We start from the raw sequence: 20915 nt of genomic DNA on the forward strand, positions 1-20915 counted from the left end.
TTCTTTTGAATTAACCCCTTTCTACTCAGTCTCCTCTCTAGGGTATAGCTACTTCACATTGTGTTCAGGTATCTGAGCCACTGAGGGCAGCGAGGCATTGGGGAAGCAATGTGGATGGAAATCGGGAGCTGAGAACACTCACTGAGCTGTTATTTTCCTTTTGCCTCTCAAATCCCCAAGGTCCATGCTCTGCCCTTCTCTGCCATGCTCTGTGCCAAAGGAGGCTGACCTCAATGGACTGTAGCAACAGGCTTTTTTGTCAGCTGGCATCTGGCTGGGACTGGCTAATGGTGGGCAACAGTAGGGGATCAGAGAGCAGGAAGAGAGGGAAATAAAGATTTTGTGCCTCTGCCTCTCTCCAAGGTGTGTTACATTTAAGCAGTGGGCTTCCCTGGTGGCTCAGACAGTAAAGAATCTGCCTGCCAATACAGGAGTCCCAGATCCAATCCCTGGGTGGGGAAGATCCCCTGGAGAAGGGCATGGCAACCCAGTATTCTTGCCTGGAGAATCCCAGGGACAGAGGAGGCTGGTGGGGTACAGTCCCTGGAGTCACAAAGAGTCAGACATGACTGAGCGACTAACACTTTTTGTCACTCAACTTTTCTACTTAAAGACACAGTTCCTATCAGGTAACCCCTCTTGCACCACTAGAGTTCTGGCTGGGTTCTAATAACACAGTTTCTTCCCCTTGCCCCTTCAGTCTTTGGGGTGATATCAGCTCTCCACCATTCATTGCCTCTGCATGCCCCACCATCACGGTAGATTCCCTGAATTCTACCCTTACCACCATAAATAGCCCCTTTATTAAGCTCAGCTAGGAAAACTCCTTGAGTGTACCATCTGTTTCCCGCCAATACCCTAACTTAAGCACTTATATCACTTTCACAAATTTTATCCTGCAGAATTCCAAAAGGTTCCCTAGACTTCTGAGATGAAAGATTACTTGATCCGACTGCTTTTCTAAAGAAACTGATCTGCATTTTCTCAATTGACAGACATATTCTCCATACACCAAGCTCTCCTAAATTAAGGTTGCATTATTGTGCTTACACAATAGAAATGAAGTTTGAGCCAGTTCCATTTTTGTTTCACCTGTTCTTAGTCATCTTTCTTGGGGTAAGGGGGTGTTACAAACCTAATTACACTGTTTTCCTCCCAGTGAGGTATGCCCAACTTTCTTTACCTTAAATACTTAATTCAGTTTCATAGGGAAAATTTTTGCCATTAATTCAAATATCAGTTCCCTACTATCTGGTATTCCTATGTTATTCCCCATCTTGATGAAAGCCTACATCCCAGAGTGATCATACCAAAATTTTCACTTGTCCTCATCGTCACAAAACCACTAGACATCGAGTGTTATGGGATCTATTTCCTAGATATCTTTATAAAATTTTAATATGTTCTATTTATCCCAATATTCCCCAAATATTATCATTTCAACATTACCTGGCCTTTTGGCTAAAATCAAATATAGTATCTGTTCTTATCAGTATAAAATTATTAATAAGATATTTTAATTCTGGTATGTAATAAAATATTCTAAATATCTTCATTCAAATAAGTCCATCTGCTCCAGCTCCACAGTCAGGACCTGATCATCTTACACCTAGATTATTGAAATATCTATAGTCTCTCCCTATTTTCTTCCATTCTCCCCACATTAGTCAAACTGATCTTTGAAAAACACAAATACATTCACATCACTTCCCTTTCAATGGCCCTCCTTTAGGATAAAATCCAAGCTCCTTATCCTGGTTTAGAAGATCCCATTAGTATTTCCCTTTGCAGCCTCAGCTTTTGTCACCTCCCTTTTCACACCTTTATTCATCATTCTTGTGATGGAGCCATGTCTTGTCAAGTCTCCATGCCCTGCTTTCCATGTTCCCTTGTATGGTACACACTTAGCCTTTGCTAACTCTCCCTATTCATCTCTCAGACTCATCTTAGACATCATCTTTTCTAGAAATTTTTCTCATGAACTCTTTCACCCCCAAATTGGTTTAACAGCCCCTCTATGTGAACCTTTAACCCCCACCCCTTCACTTATTAGCACTTAACACACTGTTTGACAATTATTTATTTATATGTCTGTCAATATCCTATCACTTTTAGGGTAACTGTATCTTTATCTTTTTTCCCCCAGTACTTAGCATAGAAAGTGGCATATAGATGGATATTCAAAAAGTGTGTCCTGAATGAGTGATTAAATGAATGAATGAGCTCATGAATGGAGTATATGCTTGAATTCACTTAACTCCACAAGGCCAATATATGGACCCTGATTGGCCCTTCTTAGGATGGCCTGTAACTAATGAGAACACTTTTTGCCATTTCTCTCCTTCCAGGTAGGGCTATACTGGGCTGTATAGAAACCACACTGGAGTGATTAAGAATAGAAAGAGATGAACTGGCCTTTTGAGTCACAGGCCGTCCCTAGTCCCTAAAGCTGTGCTTATGGAACAATAGAGCTAGCCTGAATTAATTAAGAAAAAGTAAGGGAGATAAATTCTGTTCCTGAGAAACACCAAGTTCTTAGCCATCCATCAGCCTTGAGCACAGATGGGATGGAGGCCAGGCCTAAAAATACATCAGCCCTAGGTGACATCAGGACTGTGTTCTTTTATGTCTAATTCACCCCAGATGGAAGGAAAAGCACTTGAAAGTCTTTGAAACAGGCAGAGAAACATGTATCATGCTGGGAATGACTATAGGGGCAAAAGGCCACTGTGGATTTCCTTGTCAGTGAAAATGAACTCTAGTAAGAATTTCAATAAGGAACCAGCAGAAACATCCTTGTCATCATCATTTTGAATTAGTATTTATTGAGCACACAACAAATGCTAGTCTCCGCTCAGAACATCTGATGAAAACCATTCCTGTATCTATAAGGGATGAGGGAATACTTGCCACTATTTTAATGCCAGTCACCCAGCCAGAACACAAAATGAACTCTTATGAATATTTTCTAAAGCATAATGAGGAAGGAGTCTTAGACTACACGCAAGCATCCTTGATTACTGTTTTTTCCACTGGCAGTCACTTTCCCCACAAGCTTCGTCACAACCAGAAAGGAAGAGAAGCAGGAAAAAGAGGAAGAGTCAAGGCACAATCATGAGAGAGGCATTAAAAAAATGGGCAGGGGCACTTCATAGATGTTTGCAGATGGCAACAAATATCAGGGGAGGACCAAAGGAATGGAGCAGTAGGAACCAGCCCTGCTCATCTCATGGCTCTTCCCTGCACTAGTGTTTTTGTTGTTGCTGCTGATGCTGTTGTTTAGTCACTAAGTTGAGTCTGACTCTTTTGTGACCCTATGGACTGTAGCTTGCCAGCCTCCTCTGTCCATGGGATTTCCCAGGCAGGAATACTGGAGTTGGTTGCCATGCCCTTCTCCAGAGGAATCTTCCCATCTCAGGGATGATTGAACCCATGTCTTCTGCATTGCAGGGGGATTCTTTACTGCTGAGCCACCTGGAAAGCCCATAAGTGTTTTTACCCAACCTTTAAGCTTTGGGGTAAGTGGCAGGAGATGCAGAATTCTGAAGAACTGCTTGACTGTACAGCTTTCAACTGAGGATCTTTCTTATTATTTTGTATGAAAGGGCACTTTGGGACTTGGAGGCTAGTGGGTACTCGCCAGCTAGATAAACATTTGATAGAATTATTGTCCTTGGTGAATTTTGTAAATAGCCACTGACCCACTGGTTTAAGGCAAAGTGAAAATGAATGATGAGTTAAAAAGCATACAAACACTGGGTTACATGACTGGCAAGTGGGTAGCAACTGGCCTCGTCTTAGTACTTCTTTTCAAGGCTCCCTTCCCTCCTCTTTCCCACCCTCTCCAATTCTGCCAAATCTCAAGGTTTGAGGCAGTGGTCAAACTCCATGGTATAAGAATTGGTGTTCTTCATGATGCTTTCCACCAACATGACAGGCTTGGGGTTTCTTCCAGCAAAGCAAGAGAGCCAGGTGCAAATCAACATGGCTGCAGCTGCGCCACCTCCAGCACAGTAATAGGCCCAGCCAAGCTGACAGGTACCTGTGGAAACAGGGATAGAGACATAAGGGTTAGATTGTCTTCTCATACATTCTCTTGGAGATGTTAGGGTTAAAGTGAGAGTAGCAAACAGTGAATGAGACTGGGCTCACTCTTTTCTCTTTCTTCCTTTGCTGATGGCTGGTATTAGCTTTAGCAAGAGGAACATTATTCTGTTACACATCTGTAACAGAATGGGGGTGGTGTGGGTAGTGGCAGTGGTGGTGATGCTAATGACAGTGATGACAAGAACAACTTGATCAAGTGTCAAGAACTATGTTAAATTCTTTAGACATAGCTCATTGATCATTATAGTAACTATAGGAGTTAGGTACTCTTATTATCCCTACCTATTTTATACAAGAAGAGGCAACCTAGGCACAGGTTTGTGGAAAATCACACAGATAGGAAGTGGTAGAATCAGGATATAAACACTTGCTCATCCTAAATCTGCAGCTCCGCACTTTTAACCACACTGATAGACTACACTGCATGAACTGTTTTCAAAGAACTATATCCTGTATCATGGGGAAATTTGCAGGCAAAATCAAATTACTTGCTCCATGCCATGTGTCTCTATTCTACCTAATCTTTCAACATCCAGGGAAGAAATATGCACTGGAATCAAGGCCAAGCTTCTAAGGGGTAGTTTCAGTTTGAAAGATAATGGGAAAAGTCACCTGTTCACAAACATCCACCCCACCCATCATTTATTCTAGCACAGGTAGATTCTTTCCTTTAAAGTATTTGAATTTTTTCAGAGATCCATCAGAAAAAGTCAATGCCCAATGAAAGAGAGCTATTATATTACAAGGGATCAGAGTAATAAATAACTGCTGAAATCAAGTGCTTAAGCGAATAGGACTCCAGAAATTGGAGTAGATGCCCAGTGATACAAAATGGCAGAGGAATCCTGAGATACAAAGTGGCTTTCACCTACATCACAGTCCTATAGAAAGCAAGTCCTGACTATAGTCAGTCAGTGGTGATGTCAAGACTGATTTTCAGGGCAATTTACATTTTTTAATTGAAGTATAGTTGATTTACAAGATTATATTAGTTTTACATGTACAGCATTGTGATTCAGTACTTTTACAAATTATAGTGTTAGTCACTCAGTCATGTTCAACTCTTTGAGACCCTATGGACTGTAGCCCATCAGGCTTCTCTGTCCATGGCATTCTCCAGGCAAGAATACTGGAGTGGGTTGCCATTCCCTTCTCCAGGGTATCTTCCCAACTCAGGGATCGAACCCAAACCCAGGGATTGAACCCAGGTCTCCCGCATTGCAGGCAGATTCTTTACCACCTGAGCCAGGGAAGCTCTTACAGATTATACTTCCATTAAAAGTTATTATAAGGCAATGGCTATAACTCACTGTGCTATACAATATATCCTTGTTACTTCTCTATTTTATACACAGTAGTGTGTATCTCTTAATCCCATACCCCTACCTTGTCACTCCCCCCTTTCCTAGTCCCGCTGGTAATGAAGTTTCTATTCCATATCTGTGAATCTGTTTCTATTTTGCCATATACATTCATTTGTATTATATTTTTAAATTCCACATATAAGTGATATCATGCCATATTTGTCTTTCTGTTTGACAAATCACTAAGCATAATATTCTCTAGATCCATTCATATAGCTGCAAATGGCAGAATTACATTATCAATATTTTTATGACAGAGTAATAGTCCATTGCATTGGATTGGCCAAAATGTTTGTTTGAGTTTTTCCATAACATCATATGGAACAACCTGAACAACTTTTTGGCAAACCATTCCTCTCCACAAATATATATACACCACATCTTCTTTATCCTTTCATCTGTTGATGGACATTTGGGTTGCTTTCATATGCTGTTTATTGTAAATAGTGCTGTTATGAACATTGAGGTGCATGCATCTTTTTGAATTAGTGTTTTCATGTTTTCCTGATATATACACAGGAGTGGAATTGCTAGATCATACAGTCATTTCTTGAGGACTCTCCAAACAGTTTTCCATAGTGTCTACAGCAATTGGTATTCCCACCAACAGTGTACAGTGTTCCCTTTTCTCCATGTCCTCACCAACATTTGTTATTTGTAGACTTTTTGATGATAACCATTCTGACAAGTGTGAGGTGATGTCTCATTGGTTTGACTTGAATTTCTGATAATTAGTAATATTGAGTACCTTTTCATGTACCTGTTGGCCATCTGTATATCTTCTTTGGGAAAATCTCTATTCCTATCTTCTGTCCAATTTTAAATTGGTTGTTTGTTTTAACAATATTAAGTTGTATGAGCTATTTTTTTTAATATTTTGGGTATTAATCATAGTAGGTCATGTTATTTGCAAGCATTTTCCTTCATTTCACAGGTTCTATTTTTATTTTGTTGATAGTTTCCTTTGCTGTGCAAAAGCTTTTAAGTTTAAATAGGTTTCATTTGCTTGTTTTTGCTTTTATTTCTTTTGCCTTGGAAGACAGATACCCAAAAAAGGCATTGCTACAATTTATGTCAAAGAGTGTTCTGCTGATGTTCTTTCCTAGCAATTTTGTGGTTTCAGGTTCTTACATTTAGATTCTTGATCCATTTTGAGTTTATTTTTTTATTTTTTTTCCATTTATTTTTATTAGTTGGAGGCTAATTACTTTGCAATATTGTAGTGGTTTTTGCCATACATTGACATGAATCAGCCATGGATTTACATGTATTCCCCATCCCGATCCCCTCTCCCGCCTCCCTCTCCATCCCATCCCTCTGGGTCTTCCCAGTGCACCAGCCCTGAGCACTTGTCTCATGCATCCAACCTGGGCTGGTGGTCTGTTTCACCCTTGATAGTATACTTGTTTCAGTGCTATTCTCTCAGAACATCCCACCCTCGCCTTCTCCCACAGAGTCCAAAAGTCTGTTCTGTACATCTGTGACTCTTTTTCTGTTTTGCATATAGGGTTATCATTACCATCTTTCTAAATTCCATATATATGCGTTAGTATACTGTATTGGTCTTTATCTTTCTGGCTTACTTCACTCTGTATCATGGGCTCCAGTTTCATCCATCTTATTAGAACTGATTCAAATGAATTCTTTTTAATGGCTGAGAAATATTCCATAGTGTATATGTACCACAGCTTCCTTATCCATTCATCTGCTGATGGGCATCTAGGTTGCTTCCATGTCCTGGCTATTATAAACAGTGCTACGATGAACACTGGGGTACACGTGTCTCTTTCAGATCTGGTTTTCTCGGTGTGTATGCCCAGGAGTGGGATTGCTGGGTCATATGGCAGTTCTATTTCCAGTTTTTTAAGGAATCTCCACACTGTTCTCCATAGTGGCTGTACTAGTTTGCATTCCCACCAACAGTGTAAGAGGGTTCCTTTTTCTCCACACCCTCTCCAACATTTATTGCTTGTAGTCTTTTGGATAGCAGCCATCCTGACTGGCATGTAATGGTACCTCATTGAGGTTTTGATTTGCATTTCTCTGATAATGAGTGATGTTGAGCATCTTTTCACGTGTTTGTTAGCTATTTGTATGTTTTATTTGGAGAAATGTCTGTTTAGATCTTTGGCCCATTTTTTGATTGGGTCATTTATTTTTCTGGAATTGAGCTGCAGGAGTTGCTTGTATACTTTTGAGATTAATCCTTTGTCTGTTTCTTCATTTGCTATTATTTTCTCCCATTCTGAAGGCTGTCTTTTCACCTTGCTTATAGTTTCCTTTGTTGTGCAAAAGCTTTTAAGTTTCATTAAGTCCCATTTGTTTAGTTTTGCTTTTATTTCCAATATTCTGGGAGGTGGGTCATAGAGGATCTTGCTGTGATTTATGTCGGAGAGTGTTTTGCCTATGTTCTCCTCTAGGAGTTTTATAGTTTCTGGTCTTACATTTAGATCTTTAATCCATTTTGAGTTTATTTTTGTGTATGGTGTTAGAAAGTGTTCTAGTTTCATTCTTTTACAAGTGGTTGACCAGTTTTCCCAGCACCACTTGTTAAAGAGGTTGTCTTTTTTCCATTGTATATTCTTGCCTCCTTTGTCGAAGATAAGGTGTCCATAGGTATGTGGATTTATCTCTGGACTTTCTATTTTGTTCCATTGATCTATATTTCTGTCTTTGTGCCAGTACAATGCTGTCCTTTTGAGTTTATTTTTGTATGTGGTATGAGGAAATCTTATGGTTTTATATGTAGCTGTCCAATTTTTCCAGCATCACTTATTGGAAAGACTATATTTTCTCCATTGTATATTCCTGCCTCCTTTGTCACAAATTAATTGACTATAGTGTGTAGGTTTATTTCTGGGCACTCTATTCTGTTCTATTAATCTGTCCGTCTGTTTTTGTGCCAGTACTATGCTATTTTGATTAATGCAGCTTTGTAGATTAGTCTGCAATCTGGGAGGGTTATATCTCCAGTTGTTCTTTTTTTTTTTTTTTTCAGTTGTTCTTTTTTTCTCAAGATTGCTTTGGCAATTTTGAGTATTTTGTGGTTCTACACAAATTTTAGGATTATGTGTTCTAGCTTGGTGACAAACATTATGAGTATTTTATTAGGGCTAGGGTTTTAATATTTAGTATTTTAATAGGGATTACACTAAATCTGTAGATTTATTTCTTTCTGTTGTATAGCTGTTTTAGTCTCCTAATCCAAGAGCATGACCTAGCTTTTCCATTTCTTTGTATAATCTTCAGTTTCCTTCATCAGTGTTTTACAGCTTTCAGAATATAGGTTTTTCACCTTTGGTTAAGTCTGTTCCTAAGAATTTTATTCTTTTTGATGCAATTTTAAAATGGATTTTTTAACTTTATTTTTCTGATAGTTAATTAACAATGTATAGGAAAGCAACAGACTTCCATATATTAATCTTATATCCTGCAATGTTACAGAATTCATTTATTAGTTCTAATAGTTTTCTGGTGAATACTTTAGGTTTATTTATATGTTGTATTGTGTCATCTGTAAAAAGTGACAGTTTTACTTCTTCATTTCAATTTGGATGCTTTTTCTTTTTCTTGTCTGATTACTATAGCTAATACTTCCAATATTCAATATGTTAAATAGAAATGGCAAGATTGGGCATCACTGTCATCTTCCTGAATTTAGAGGAAAGGATTTCAGCTTTTCACTGTTGAGTGAGCATAAGTTAGCTGTGGGTTTGCTATCACTGGTCTATATTATACTCAGATACATTCACTCTATCCCCACTGTGATAAGGGTTTTTATTATGAATGGATATTGAATTTTGTCAAAAAATTTTTCCTGCATCTATTAATCATGTGATAATCATATGATTTTTATCCTTTCTTTTATTAATCTGTGTATCACATTGATTGATTTGTAAATACTGAAGCATTCTTGCTTCCCTGGAATAAATCCCACTTGATCATGGTATATAATACTTTTTATATTTTGTTGAATATGGTTTGCTAATATTTTGTTGAGGATATTTTCATCTATGTTCATCAAACATATTGGCCTGTAATTTTCTGTTTTTGCAGTATCTCTGTTTGCTTTTGGTATAAGAGTAATGGTAAAGTGAAAGTGTTAGTTGTTCAGTTGTGTCTGATTCTTTGCAACCCCATGGACTGTAGCTCGCCAGGATCCTCTATCCATGGAATGCTCCAAGCAAGAATACTGGAGTAGGTAGCCATTCCCTTCTCCAGGGGATCTTCTGGACCCAGAGATCAAACCTGGATCTCTTGCATTGCAGGTGGATTCTTTACCATCTGAGACACCAGGGAAGAGTAATGGTGCCCTGATAGAATAAATCTGGGAGTGTTCCCTTCTCTTCATTTTTTTTAATAGTTTCAGAAGGGTAAGTATCATCTTATCTTCATATGTTTGATAGAATTCCCATGTGAAGCCATCTAGTTCTGGACTTTTGTTTACAGGGAGTATTTTTGAAATTACAAATTCAATTTGACTACTAGTGATAAGTTGGTTCAAATTATCTATTTCTCTTTGATCCAATCTTGGCAGAGTGTATGTTTCTAGAAATTTTCTTTCTTCTAATCTGCCTAATTTGTTGGCATATAACTATTCCTAGTGTTCTCATTATTTTTTTGTATCTCTGTGGTAGCAGTTGTTATTTCTCCTCTTTCATTTCTTATTTTGTTTATTTGGGCCTTCTCTCTTTTCTTATTGGTGATGCTGGGTGAATGTTTATCAATTTTGTTTATCTTTTTAAAAAACAGATCTTGGTTTCATTGATCTTTTCTATTTTTTTATCTTTATTTTCTCTCTGATATTTATTATTTTCTTTCTTCTACTGACTTTGGTTATTTTGTTCTTTGTTTTCTAATTCCTTTAGGTGGTAGATTAGGTTGTTTATTCAAGATTTTTTTTTCTTGAGGAAGGCTTTTGTTGTTATAAACTTCCCTCTTAGAACTGCCTTTGCTGAATCTCATAGAGTTTGATGTGTTATGTTTCAATTTCCATTTGTCTTAAGTATTTTCTGATTTCCTCTTTGGTTTCTTCATTGACTCATTGATTTTTTAGTAGCATGTTGTTTCACTTCCATGTGTTTGGGCTGGAAATGGAGAGGCTAGAGCTGGAGCCAGTGTGAGGTGGGACTTCTGCTCAGTGGCTGTGACCACCCTATCACAGATTTGATCTGATCCCATGTTGCTGGAGGAAAAGCTCTGAAGTCTGAGTTCAAGTTGGCTCTGTTGCCTTTATGCATGTATTTTCCCTTCTCCCTAAACCAGGACCCTTGTCCCAGAGATGGGGAGTGCTAAAGTAAGGGGGCCTCATGCAGGCTCTCTGCTCAAGTCATCTGCAGACAGTGATCCAGACTGTCTCCAATAAACTGCCTATACGGGTGCCTGCAACTGTTTCCTCTCTGCTCAAAGCCTCAGATGCAAGTTCCCTTTGTTCCTCATAGCTGACTACTGCTCAAGCCTCTGCCACCCATGCTACCATGCCACATCATAAGGCAGGCAGGGCCCATGTGAACTCTCACTGTAAATTGGGGATTGAGCTATAGTGGAATGGCTACCCTCAGAGGTCTAGGCTGCTTCTGATACACTGCTTGAATAAGCACCCATGATAACCACTGCTATTCTACCGAGACTTTGCCCAAGGACCTGATCACCTCTGTATCCCGTGGTTAAGTCTTCTCCTTGGTTGCGGCTGCCCCAGATTCAGTGCTGCATTGTGATGTGGAGTGAGTAGGGCTGGAGCATTTGCTTGGTTTGGGCTGGGGCACAGCAAGGCAGTCATGGGAAACTGGGCAGTCACCAGAAAAGAGCTCTCTATGCCCTGCCTAGGGAGCAAGCAAGCATGTGTACACAAGCACATGAGCAGAGTCCAGGCTTCCCACAGCCCCACTCCACCACCCCCTGATAATCCCTGTGGTTTTCCAATCAGCCAAAATGGCTTGTCTCCTATACATAGGACCCCAGGACTATAACTCTCACTGTCTCCATCCTTGCATTGTCCCTTTTCCTATGAGTCCCCTTTTCTTCCTTCCTATCAAATTACATATGTATCTTTCATATAGACTTGCTTGTGCAGGAGTCCTTCTGCCAGTTTCCAGAAGACTTTCAGTGAGACTTGTTCCACACATAGATACATTTTTTGATGTTTGTGTGGGGAGGATATGGTCCCCAAGTCCTCTCACTCCACCATCTTGATTGCTCTCCCCTCATGACAATTTATTTTTCAATAACCAATTATTTCTCTTCACATGGTTCCCACTGACCCTTAATTTTCCTTGTTTTAATTGTCTGGTTGGCATATATATAGAGTCTAAGATGCCCCCAAGTTAGTCTGCTTTGCTTTTCCATTATGGCCAGGCTAATTTATCCCTAATTTCCCACCTTAGAAATAATCTTTCTACCACCAAGGCATCACTCATGCTGTCTCTCTTGCTATGAATAGCTTTTCCTTTTATTCACCAATTCATATCTTCCTAAGAATACTCTTCAGGATTCAGCATCTCCAGGAAATCTTCCCTGGCTAGCCCCAGTGAACTCAAGTCACCTCAACCAAGTAGCCCTCCAGGAATTTATCTATATACCACTTACATGAGTGTACCTGTTAGATAAAATGTTGGAATGAATATTTTCATATCATGTATTTTTCATTTACTCTTTACCTCCTTCCAGATTGTTGGCTCAATAGAATAAATGTATTTGTTTCTTTTTTGATAATGCCCCCCATGCTCTGTCAACAGTGGATGCTCAGTATGATTTAGCCTAACAATACTTCAAAGATAGATATATTTGCATTTTCAACCCTCAACACCCAAAACTATGACTTAAATTTTGAATTAAAATGACAAAATCAGCTATTCTATTTGTTTCTGGAATGTGCTATAAGGCATATGCGTATTCTGTTCCTTTTGCCTAAAATGCTTATTGCATGTGCATACATACATATACACTTCCCACCACTCTGTGTGGTCAATGTTCAACCATTCTTCAGAGCTCAACTCTGGATATTAAATAGAAGAAAGGAATCCAACTTCTTGAGTAACCGCAACATGAACAATGACAGTAGAACTCTGGGAAGAGTAAAGTGAAAAATACCATCTTGAGGCAAGCAGACAATAGATCTGGATCCTCCACTCCAACCTTATCACACCTTCCTTTAGACACTCAATTTTCAGTCACTCAGTCACTCAGTAAAAGTAGGAGGTTTTATATGCTTTGGGTTTCACAGAGTGAAAATTCCAGAGAAGGGCAAACCTTCCAGTTTTGCCATCTTTACAAGGAAGGCTATAGGCTATATTGTACCTACTTCACAGATAGGAATGTGAGGCTCAGTTTAAAGCCTTTAGAAACTCTCTCAGAAGCAGCAGGTACAGGCAGGGATCCAGATCAAGTATCTTTACTTTCAATCTGGTTCTCTGCCCTCTACTGTTTTTCTCATCCTCCCAAAAGCCATTTGCCTCTTACAGGACCCTTAATCTGTAAGCCCTACAGAGGGGGATCCTGTGTCAATTTGCAATAGACTCACTAACCAGAGCTTCTTTCCTAACCCCTCAAATGAAAATCTCCTGTGCTCACATGACAGAGTAGGCAGGAGCCAGCTTTGTGGGGAGGGGCCACTGTTGGAGACTTTCCTCCTCTCTGCAATGCTCCCAATCTAGTCTAGACAGGCATCAGAAGTCTCAAGCTGCTGCTTCAGTTTCCTGTCTGGTCACCCCCACCCCCATTGGAGGGGCAGAGCTTTTTCTATTAGGTACATGCACCCTGGGGCCAGGGAAAGACTTGTTTCTGTAAATGAAAGGAATAAATGCATAGCATGCCATTACTCCAAAGCCCTAAGCAGGAAGAAAGCTGACAGTGGGCAGCTCCAGAGTGAAGAGCTAGCTAGAAAGGTCTTAATAAACCTTATTGAAGCCAAGTCAGAACCAGGTATCCCTGGGCTAAAAGCCAACACCAAAGTGCCCCCATTGCCACCTGAAGTGCAGAATTTCCTCTCACAGAGATGCCAGTTAAGCCACTGAACAGCATCTAAGCCCAAGGCTGCTATCACACAGGAAATCAAAGAGAAATGGAGGAAATATATCTCCTATCTAATCCTCTCCCCCAACCCTACCTGTTATCTACCTGAGAGAACAGAGAGGTTACAACATTAGCACTGCAAATGGGGGGAAAAGAGCAAACCTTTTAAGAACTACATTTCCAAGTTGAGAGCTGCTGTCATTATTCACATACTCCACAGAAAGCTTGGACACTGGTCTCATGGCCTACAGAGGAACTCGTGTTTTCTGTGGAAGGATGCAAAAGTAGGAAGCCGTGGGAATAAGCTACCACACTTTACCTCCAATCACCTTTTAGTGAAGCCCCATGGAACATCACCAATCCCTAAATTCTATTTCTTGAAATACAGTTGATCCTTCTATTCATCTGACAAATATTTATCAAGTATCTACTATGTGCCATACATTTTGAATACATCACCTCATTTGATTCTCACAACAGCCATGATTATTTCCATTTAGAGCTGAAGATTTAGTAATCTCAGAAACTTAATTACTTTACCAACTTACATGTATCAGAGTTGAAATTTGAATGCCAGGACTAAGTCCATGGTTATCCATTTCAACCAGGCCAAGAGAGTGGAATCAATAATACAAGTTATTATGGTCCAAGTTTTATGAGAAAGTATGATACCTTTGGGCTTCCCAGGTGGCGCTAGTGGTAAAGAACCCACCTGCCAATGCAAGAGATGAAGGAGACTCAGGTTCAATCCCTGAGTCAGGAAGAACCCCTGGAGGAGGGTATGGCAACCCACTCCAGTATTCTTTCCTGTAGAATCCCATGGAGAGAGGAGCCTGGCCGGCTGTGGTCCATAGGGTCACAAAGAGTCGGACACAACTGACGCAACTTAGCACACACGCATGCATGATACCTTCACCTAGTTAATTTACTGTTCTTGGTCTCAATTTCCTTTTTCTAAAGTGAAGGGAATTTTACTAAAGACATTTCTATAAAGGCAGCTTTCAATTCAAATTTTCCATTCTATTATGAACATGATAAATGCTTTGAGAGACATACAAGTAAAAAATGTACGTAATATCCAGGGAAAGAATTACTTGTAACTGAGAGGATTTAGGTTCAAGTAGGGTTTTATAGAGTAGCTAGCATTTCAACCAGACTTTAGTCATGGGAAGGGGGCATTCTGGGTAGGGGGAGAGGTTGGTGTGAGCAAAGTTATACAAGTGAGAATGCAGACCACATGGTTCAGAAACAGCACTCCATTCAGAGTCATTTCAGAAAAGAAGCTGTAGATGGCAAATAATGAGCTGAATCTAGACAAGGAAGGATCATGACTCTGTCATCTTTCCCACTAGGAGTGGAGAACAATGGTAATTTCTGATCAGATAATGATATGATAGAACAAAGTTTCTCATCCTTGGCAATATTGACAGTTTAGGCCAAAGAATTCTTTGTCGTAATGGGGGTGGGTAGTGTTGTTCTGTGAATTGTAACACTCTGGCCTCTACCTACTAGATGTCTACAACTTATCCCTGCTCCACTGAACTGTGAAAAACAAAAATACTGACAGACTTGGCTATGTCCCCAGGGTGGAGGTATTAAGAACCACTGAGTTAGAAGTACAGTTTGGGAGATTAAGCTAAAAGCTCTATGTAAAAGGGATTGGAAGTTCCTGTGCTATAGGCAGAGACCAGTTAACCAGAGGTCACAGATGCTGTGACACATCCAACAATATGCAAAGCAGCCTCCCACCACAAAAAAATGATATGGACAAAAATGTTCATATTTTCAAGATTGAGCAACTGTCATTGAGGCAAACACCACATATTTATACTTTGCATTATCTCCAAAATGAATCTTGATGACTGAAAGATTACCCCAGCAGAATGGATTCTTCTTCCTTAAGAACAGCTATGCATGGTTCCTCACTGACCTGGCAAACTGGCTGAAACTGGGGCCTGGTCAGCCTTGAGCATTCTAGTGTGCTAGCCCAGGAAGCTGGGGAAGGTCAAGGAGAGAGATCTCATAACGTATTGAGAAGGAACTACTGATTCCCTGAGAGTCAAGAAACTGGAGTCTTTGAAGAAATCTCTTACCCCTACAGGATCTCAGCTCTCTCACCCTTAAAATGGGAGAAAATAATTAAGTATCTTTGTAAAGATAGAGCAATAGGATGAATTTTTGAGATCCCCTTCAGAAATAGCCAGGCTCACAGGTGCCTAGCCTTTCAGACTGAATGCATGGACCGAACCTGCATGCTGGAATTGTTCAAGGACCTGTGTCCCCAGAAAATACTGCAGTGAGCTGACATCACACCTGGGGATTGTGTCTATATACATGCATAGTTATCTGTGATAAGACAGACTGGGTGGCAGGATAGGGTGAGAGAAGAGGTCCTAACTGCAAATTAGCTTTATGCAAAGCTTCTAGATAAGCCTTGAGATAAGCCTGCTCCTTTTTGTGCTCTTCTGTATCATTTCTAACACTCTATCTGTGAGTCATTCCATTCCAGTATTGTATTTGCTGTGACAAGATCCCTCATAAGAGTTATTAAGTCATCACTCAGCAGTGGGCCTGACATTTAAATCAAGACACGTTGCCTTTTATTTCAAGCTGCAAATCAAATTGGTTTGGAGTTTGACTCTATTTCCTTTGATTCAGCATTAAGTTATTACATCTCCACTGTTTAGAGAACAAATTATCACTGTCTGCTACTTAAACTGACCCTGCTCCCTAGAGATCCAGTCCTATGCTCTTCAGGGACTTGTTGTCAGGCCAAATGTCAATGGTTCATGATGAGCAAATAGGAAGGGTTAGCCACAAGCTAATGTTTTTCATGAGGCCCAACAGTGGTGTGGGTGTCAGAGTTGGGAATAAGAGTAGGAATGAGTCTGATGGAGAATATTTCTCTGCAGGGGGAATGGTTGTAGTTCCAGCTTGGAAGCCAATAATGCCAGTGAAGTAATCCAAAGAAAAGAGTCCTCCTTGGAGGAAGAGAAGAAAGGCATAAAAAGAGAGTGTGCCCACTTTGGAAGATAGTTTCTTACAAAAGTAAACATATTCATACCATATGATCCAGCAATCACACTACTTGGTATTTACCCAAAGGAGTTGAAAACTTACAGCCACAGAAGAACCTGCACACAGCAACTTTATCCATCATTGCCAAAACTTGGAAGCAACCCAGATGTCCTTCATTAGGTAAATAGATAAGTAAACTGTGGTACATCTCAACAATGGACTATTATTCAGTGCTGAAAAGAAATGAGCTTTCAAGCCATGAAAAGACATGGGAAACCTTAAATGCATATCACTAAGTGAAAGAAGCCATTCCCAAAAGACTACATAGTATACATTTCCAATTATATGACCTTCTGGAAAAGGAAAAAAGATGGAGACAGTAAAAGGATCAGTGGTTGCCATGAGTTGCAGGAGTGTGGGAATGACTAGGCAGAGCACAGAGGATTGTTTAGTTCAGTTCAGTTCAGTCACTCAGTCATGTCCGACTCTTTGCCACCCCATGGACCACAGCACGCCAGGCCTCCCTGTCCGTCACCAACTCCCAGAGTTTACTCAAACTCATGTCCATTGAGTTGGTGATGCCATCCAACCGTCTCATCCTCTGTCATCCACTTCTCCTCCTGCCTTCAATCTTTCCCAGCATCAGGGTCTTTTCAAATGAGTCAGCTCTTCACATCAGGTGGCCAAAGTATTGGAGTTTCAGCTTCAACATTAGTCCTTCCAATGAATATTCAGGACTGATCTCCTTTAGGATGGACTAGTTGCATCTCCTTGCAGTCCAAGGGACTCTCAAGAGTCTTCCCCAACACCACAGTTCAAAAGCATCAATTCTTTGGCACTCAGCTTTCTTTATAGCCCAACTCTCACATCCATACATGACTACTGGAAAAACCATAGCTTTGATTAGACAGGCCTTTGTTGGTAACGTAATGTCTCTGCTTTTTTTTTTTTTAATAACAGAAGATAGTTAGAGCAGTGAAATACTCTGTAGGATACTATTGGGTTGGCCAAAAATTTCATTTGGGCTTTTTTTTTTTCCTAGAATATGTTTTCCCAAATGAACTTTTTGGCCAACCCAAAATAATGATGGATGCACATCATTATACATTTGCCTAAAAGTATAGAATGTACAACACTAGTAATGAAACATAAGGTAAACTATGGACTCTGGGTGATTGTGTTGTGTCAATGTAGCTTCATCAGTTGTAACAAATGTACCACTCTGGTAGGGGTGTTGATAATGGGAGAGACTATGGATGTGTGGGAGCAGATAGTATATGGAAAATTTCTGTACCTTCCCCTCAGTGTTGCTGTGAGCTAAAACTTCTTTATTAAAGTCTTAATAAAATGAGAGAGAAAGACTGAGGGAAGTCTGTCTTTTCAGTTTTTCAAGTCTTCCCCTTTAGAATCATTTGATGAGATGCTAGGCTCCTGAAAGGCTGGAGGAGAAGACAGAGAAGCAGAGATATAGAAAGAATACAGCAACCACTAACACCTTGAAAACTTATGAGGGCTAAATGAAATGTAATGGAATTTAGAGATATATTAAGTTTTTATTTCATACATGCATATGTGCTCAATCACTCAGTCGTGTCCAACTCTTTACAACTCCATAGACTGTAGCTCACCAGGCTCCTCTGCCTATGGAATTTTCCAGGCAACAATACTGAAGTGGGGTGCCATTTCCTACTCCAGGGGATCTTCCTAACCCAGGGATTGAACCCACATCTCATGTCTCCTACATTGACAGGTCGGGTTCTTTATGACTAGAGCCACCTGGGAAGCCCTTGATTTGACACAAGAGTTGGCAAAAGTCAAGTTCTGAGAGCTAATACTTCAGAAAAAGACTTGCTTGTGACTTGAGATCAGTGGGAAGAAGACCTAGATATTAGTGTGGTAGAGGAGAGGCTGATGGAGGCAAACCTTGAGGTAGGGCAAGAAGGAATAAATTTTCTTTGAGAATATAAGCAGCTCAAGGGTGTAGAGAGAGAACTGAAATCCTGTACAAAGAGAAAATACAAATTCCAGCAACTCATGGAGTCAGAATGTTGGGAGGTGGTTGATGAAGAATGCAAAGAGAACCATATTAACACCTGTTCTTTTTTTTTTTTTTTTTTGGTCTAATTTAGTCCAATAACCAGGAAATTTGAAAAACACTGCTCAAGCCTTAGGTAGGCAAAATAAGGGAAGGAGTGTCTGCAGGATGTAAAAGGACCTGCAATGGGAACCAGCATAGTGCTGTCAACCTCAGTACTCAGAGTAGAGGGATGGCATAGATATGAACTACGCAGGATGTCTGTCTGGGGCTTTCATAGACTTCCTCATATCAAATCAGGCTGCCGACACTGGTGAAAGACCAGTGAAAGGGTCTCTGAGTGAAAGACCCTCAGCTACAGACAGATACCTAAGTTTCCTTTGGAATTCCAAAGAGTAGATTGAGAGGGGAAGGACTAGAGAGAGATCAAAGGAGACAGTGAGACTAAATACGACAATGAGACTAAAGGGGAAGGTGAAAGAGCATGAGAAAAAAGGCAGGGGGAGTTTGTTGAGAGAACATTAGGAGAAGATCAGAACCCTTGAGAACACAATGCACATTGAGTTGAGATCTTCAACAGACCTCTTCCTCATGAGGGTCTTTTTTTTCCAAAGCAGACTCAGCTCAGGAAAAACAGGTACTCCCTCCATCACTGCAGCACCCTCTAAGCTTATGAGACCAAATCTCCAACCCCCTGTCCCAGTTGCTGCTTAGTGTGTGTGGTTGGTGGACTAGGAAGGCGGTGAGGAAGAGGGCAGGTTGTTCCTTGCTTACTCAACATATTTTTTTTTCCCGTGAGGACCTGAATTTAGTGCTAAGCATACTGCTGACTTCAGGGTCTCCATGAAAGTGAAAGTGTTAGTGGCTCAATCATGCCTGACTCTTTATGATCCCATCAACTGTAGCCCGCCAGGCTCCTCTGTCTGTGGGATCCCCTAGGCAAGAATACTGCAGTGGATACCCATTCCCTATGCAGGGGATTTCCTGACCCAGGGATTGAACCCGGGTCTCCTGCATTGCAGGCAGATTCTTTACCATCTGAGCCACCAGGGAAGGCCATAGGTAGCAGTATAAAAACATTTTTAATGCAGCCAAAGCCAAGTTAAATGAGTAGAGAACCTTCTCTGCTAGATTCAGTACAGATGCATAATTGTCAAAGATAAAGCAAAGCCAGTGAATTCAAAGGTACCTACACCCACCACAGCCCCCAGTGAAAAGATACCCAAGCCATGAGAATAGCTCTCCTTCTCACTTGCTTCACTGAATATGAGTATCAGTAGGAGCTTAGATTGGAAGCCTATGGAAGATTCCAGGAGCCTCTCAGGCTCCCTTGTTAGAGAGGAAGGCAAAGCAAACAAACAAGAAAACTTCTGAAAACTTCAGTAGTTCAGGTAACCATATTATTGCTAGTAGCCACTATTTGGCTGGCTTAGTCAGGTCTGCCAGGGAGGTAGGACATTCTGAGCTGCCAACCCCATCTTGGTCCAACCTGATGTTCTAAAAAGCAAGGGAAGGCCAGGGCACTTTCTAGAAAGTCAGGGTAGCACTCTAGAATCAAGTCCTCACGGTGACAGAGATGTCCTGATTTGGTTGATTGTTTTCTTGCTTTTACACAAACTTCTGCTAAACAAATTGAGTCCTATTGAAATCTGCCCCACCACTACTGAGCATTTGATTCTCATCTATCCTCATACTTTGCCAACCTGCTTTCCCTATTTATATCATTTCTTGCATCACTAGCCTGAGGTCCAGCTACTCTGCTCATGTTTTTTATTCCACTGGGAGTGAGGAGAAGGAATTATGTCTCAGACCAATATAAATTATGCTACTGGGTCTTTACCAAGATTGACCCCGTTCTTGCTCCTGAAAAGACCTCCATGTCACTCTGTGTTGTCCTTTGTATACTCCATCAACTACACTTAGGGTTCACTGGAGGCTCAGTGGTAAAAAAATTCCCTGCCAATGCAGGAACTGCAGGAGACTCAGGTTTGATCCCTGGGTCGGGAAGATCCCCTGGAGATGGACATAGCAACCATGCCATTATTCTTGCCTGGGAATTTTCATGGACAGAGTAGCCTGGCGGGCTACAGTCCATGGGGCTGCAAAGAGTTGGACATGACTGAAACAATCGAGCACACACAGGACACTTGGAGCACCTCCTCACAAGAACTTTGGGAATTACTATAGATTAAAAGTCTATGTCCCCCAAATTCCTATGTTAAATGCTAATGCTCAGTGTGATGGCCTTTGAAGGTGGAGCCTTTGGGAGGTGATCAGGTCATGAGGACAGAGCCTTAATGAATAGAATTAGTCTTCTTATAAAGGAGGAGAGCTCCCTTGCCCCCTTCTGCCATGTGAAACACAGTAAGAGAATGGTAATG

General features: G+C 40.6%; 1 protein-coding gene across 1 annotated transcript in view; it reads right to left on the minus strand.

Annotated features, from left to right (window-relative positions):
- Nucleotides 1-2811: 2811 nt before the first annotated feature.
- Nucleotides 2812-20915, minus strand: part of LHFPL1 (LHFPL tetraspan subfamily member 1) — a 62372-nt gene continuing 44268 nt past the window's right edge. The window contains exon 4 of the mRNA XM_043896525.1: nt 2812-4042. Coding sequence (XP_043752460.1) covers nt 3861-4042 — 182 coding nt within the window. The 3' untranslated portion in view covers nt 2812-3860. The remainder of the gene's footprint in view (nt 4043-20915) is intronic.

Source organism: Cervus elaphus, chromosome X (genome assembly GCF_910594005.1).
Source record: "Cervus elaphus chromosome X, mCerEla1.1, whole genome shotgun sequence".
Lineage (NCBI taxonomy): Eukaryota > Metazoa > Chordata > Mammalia > Artiodactyla > Cervidae > Cervus > Cervus elaphus.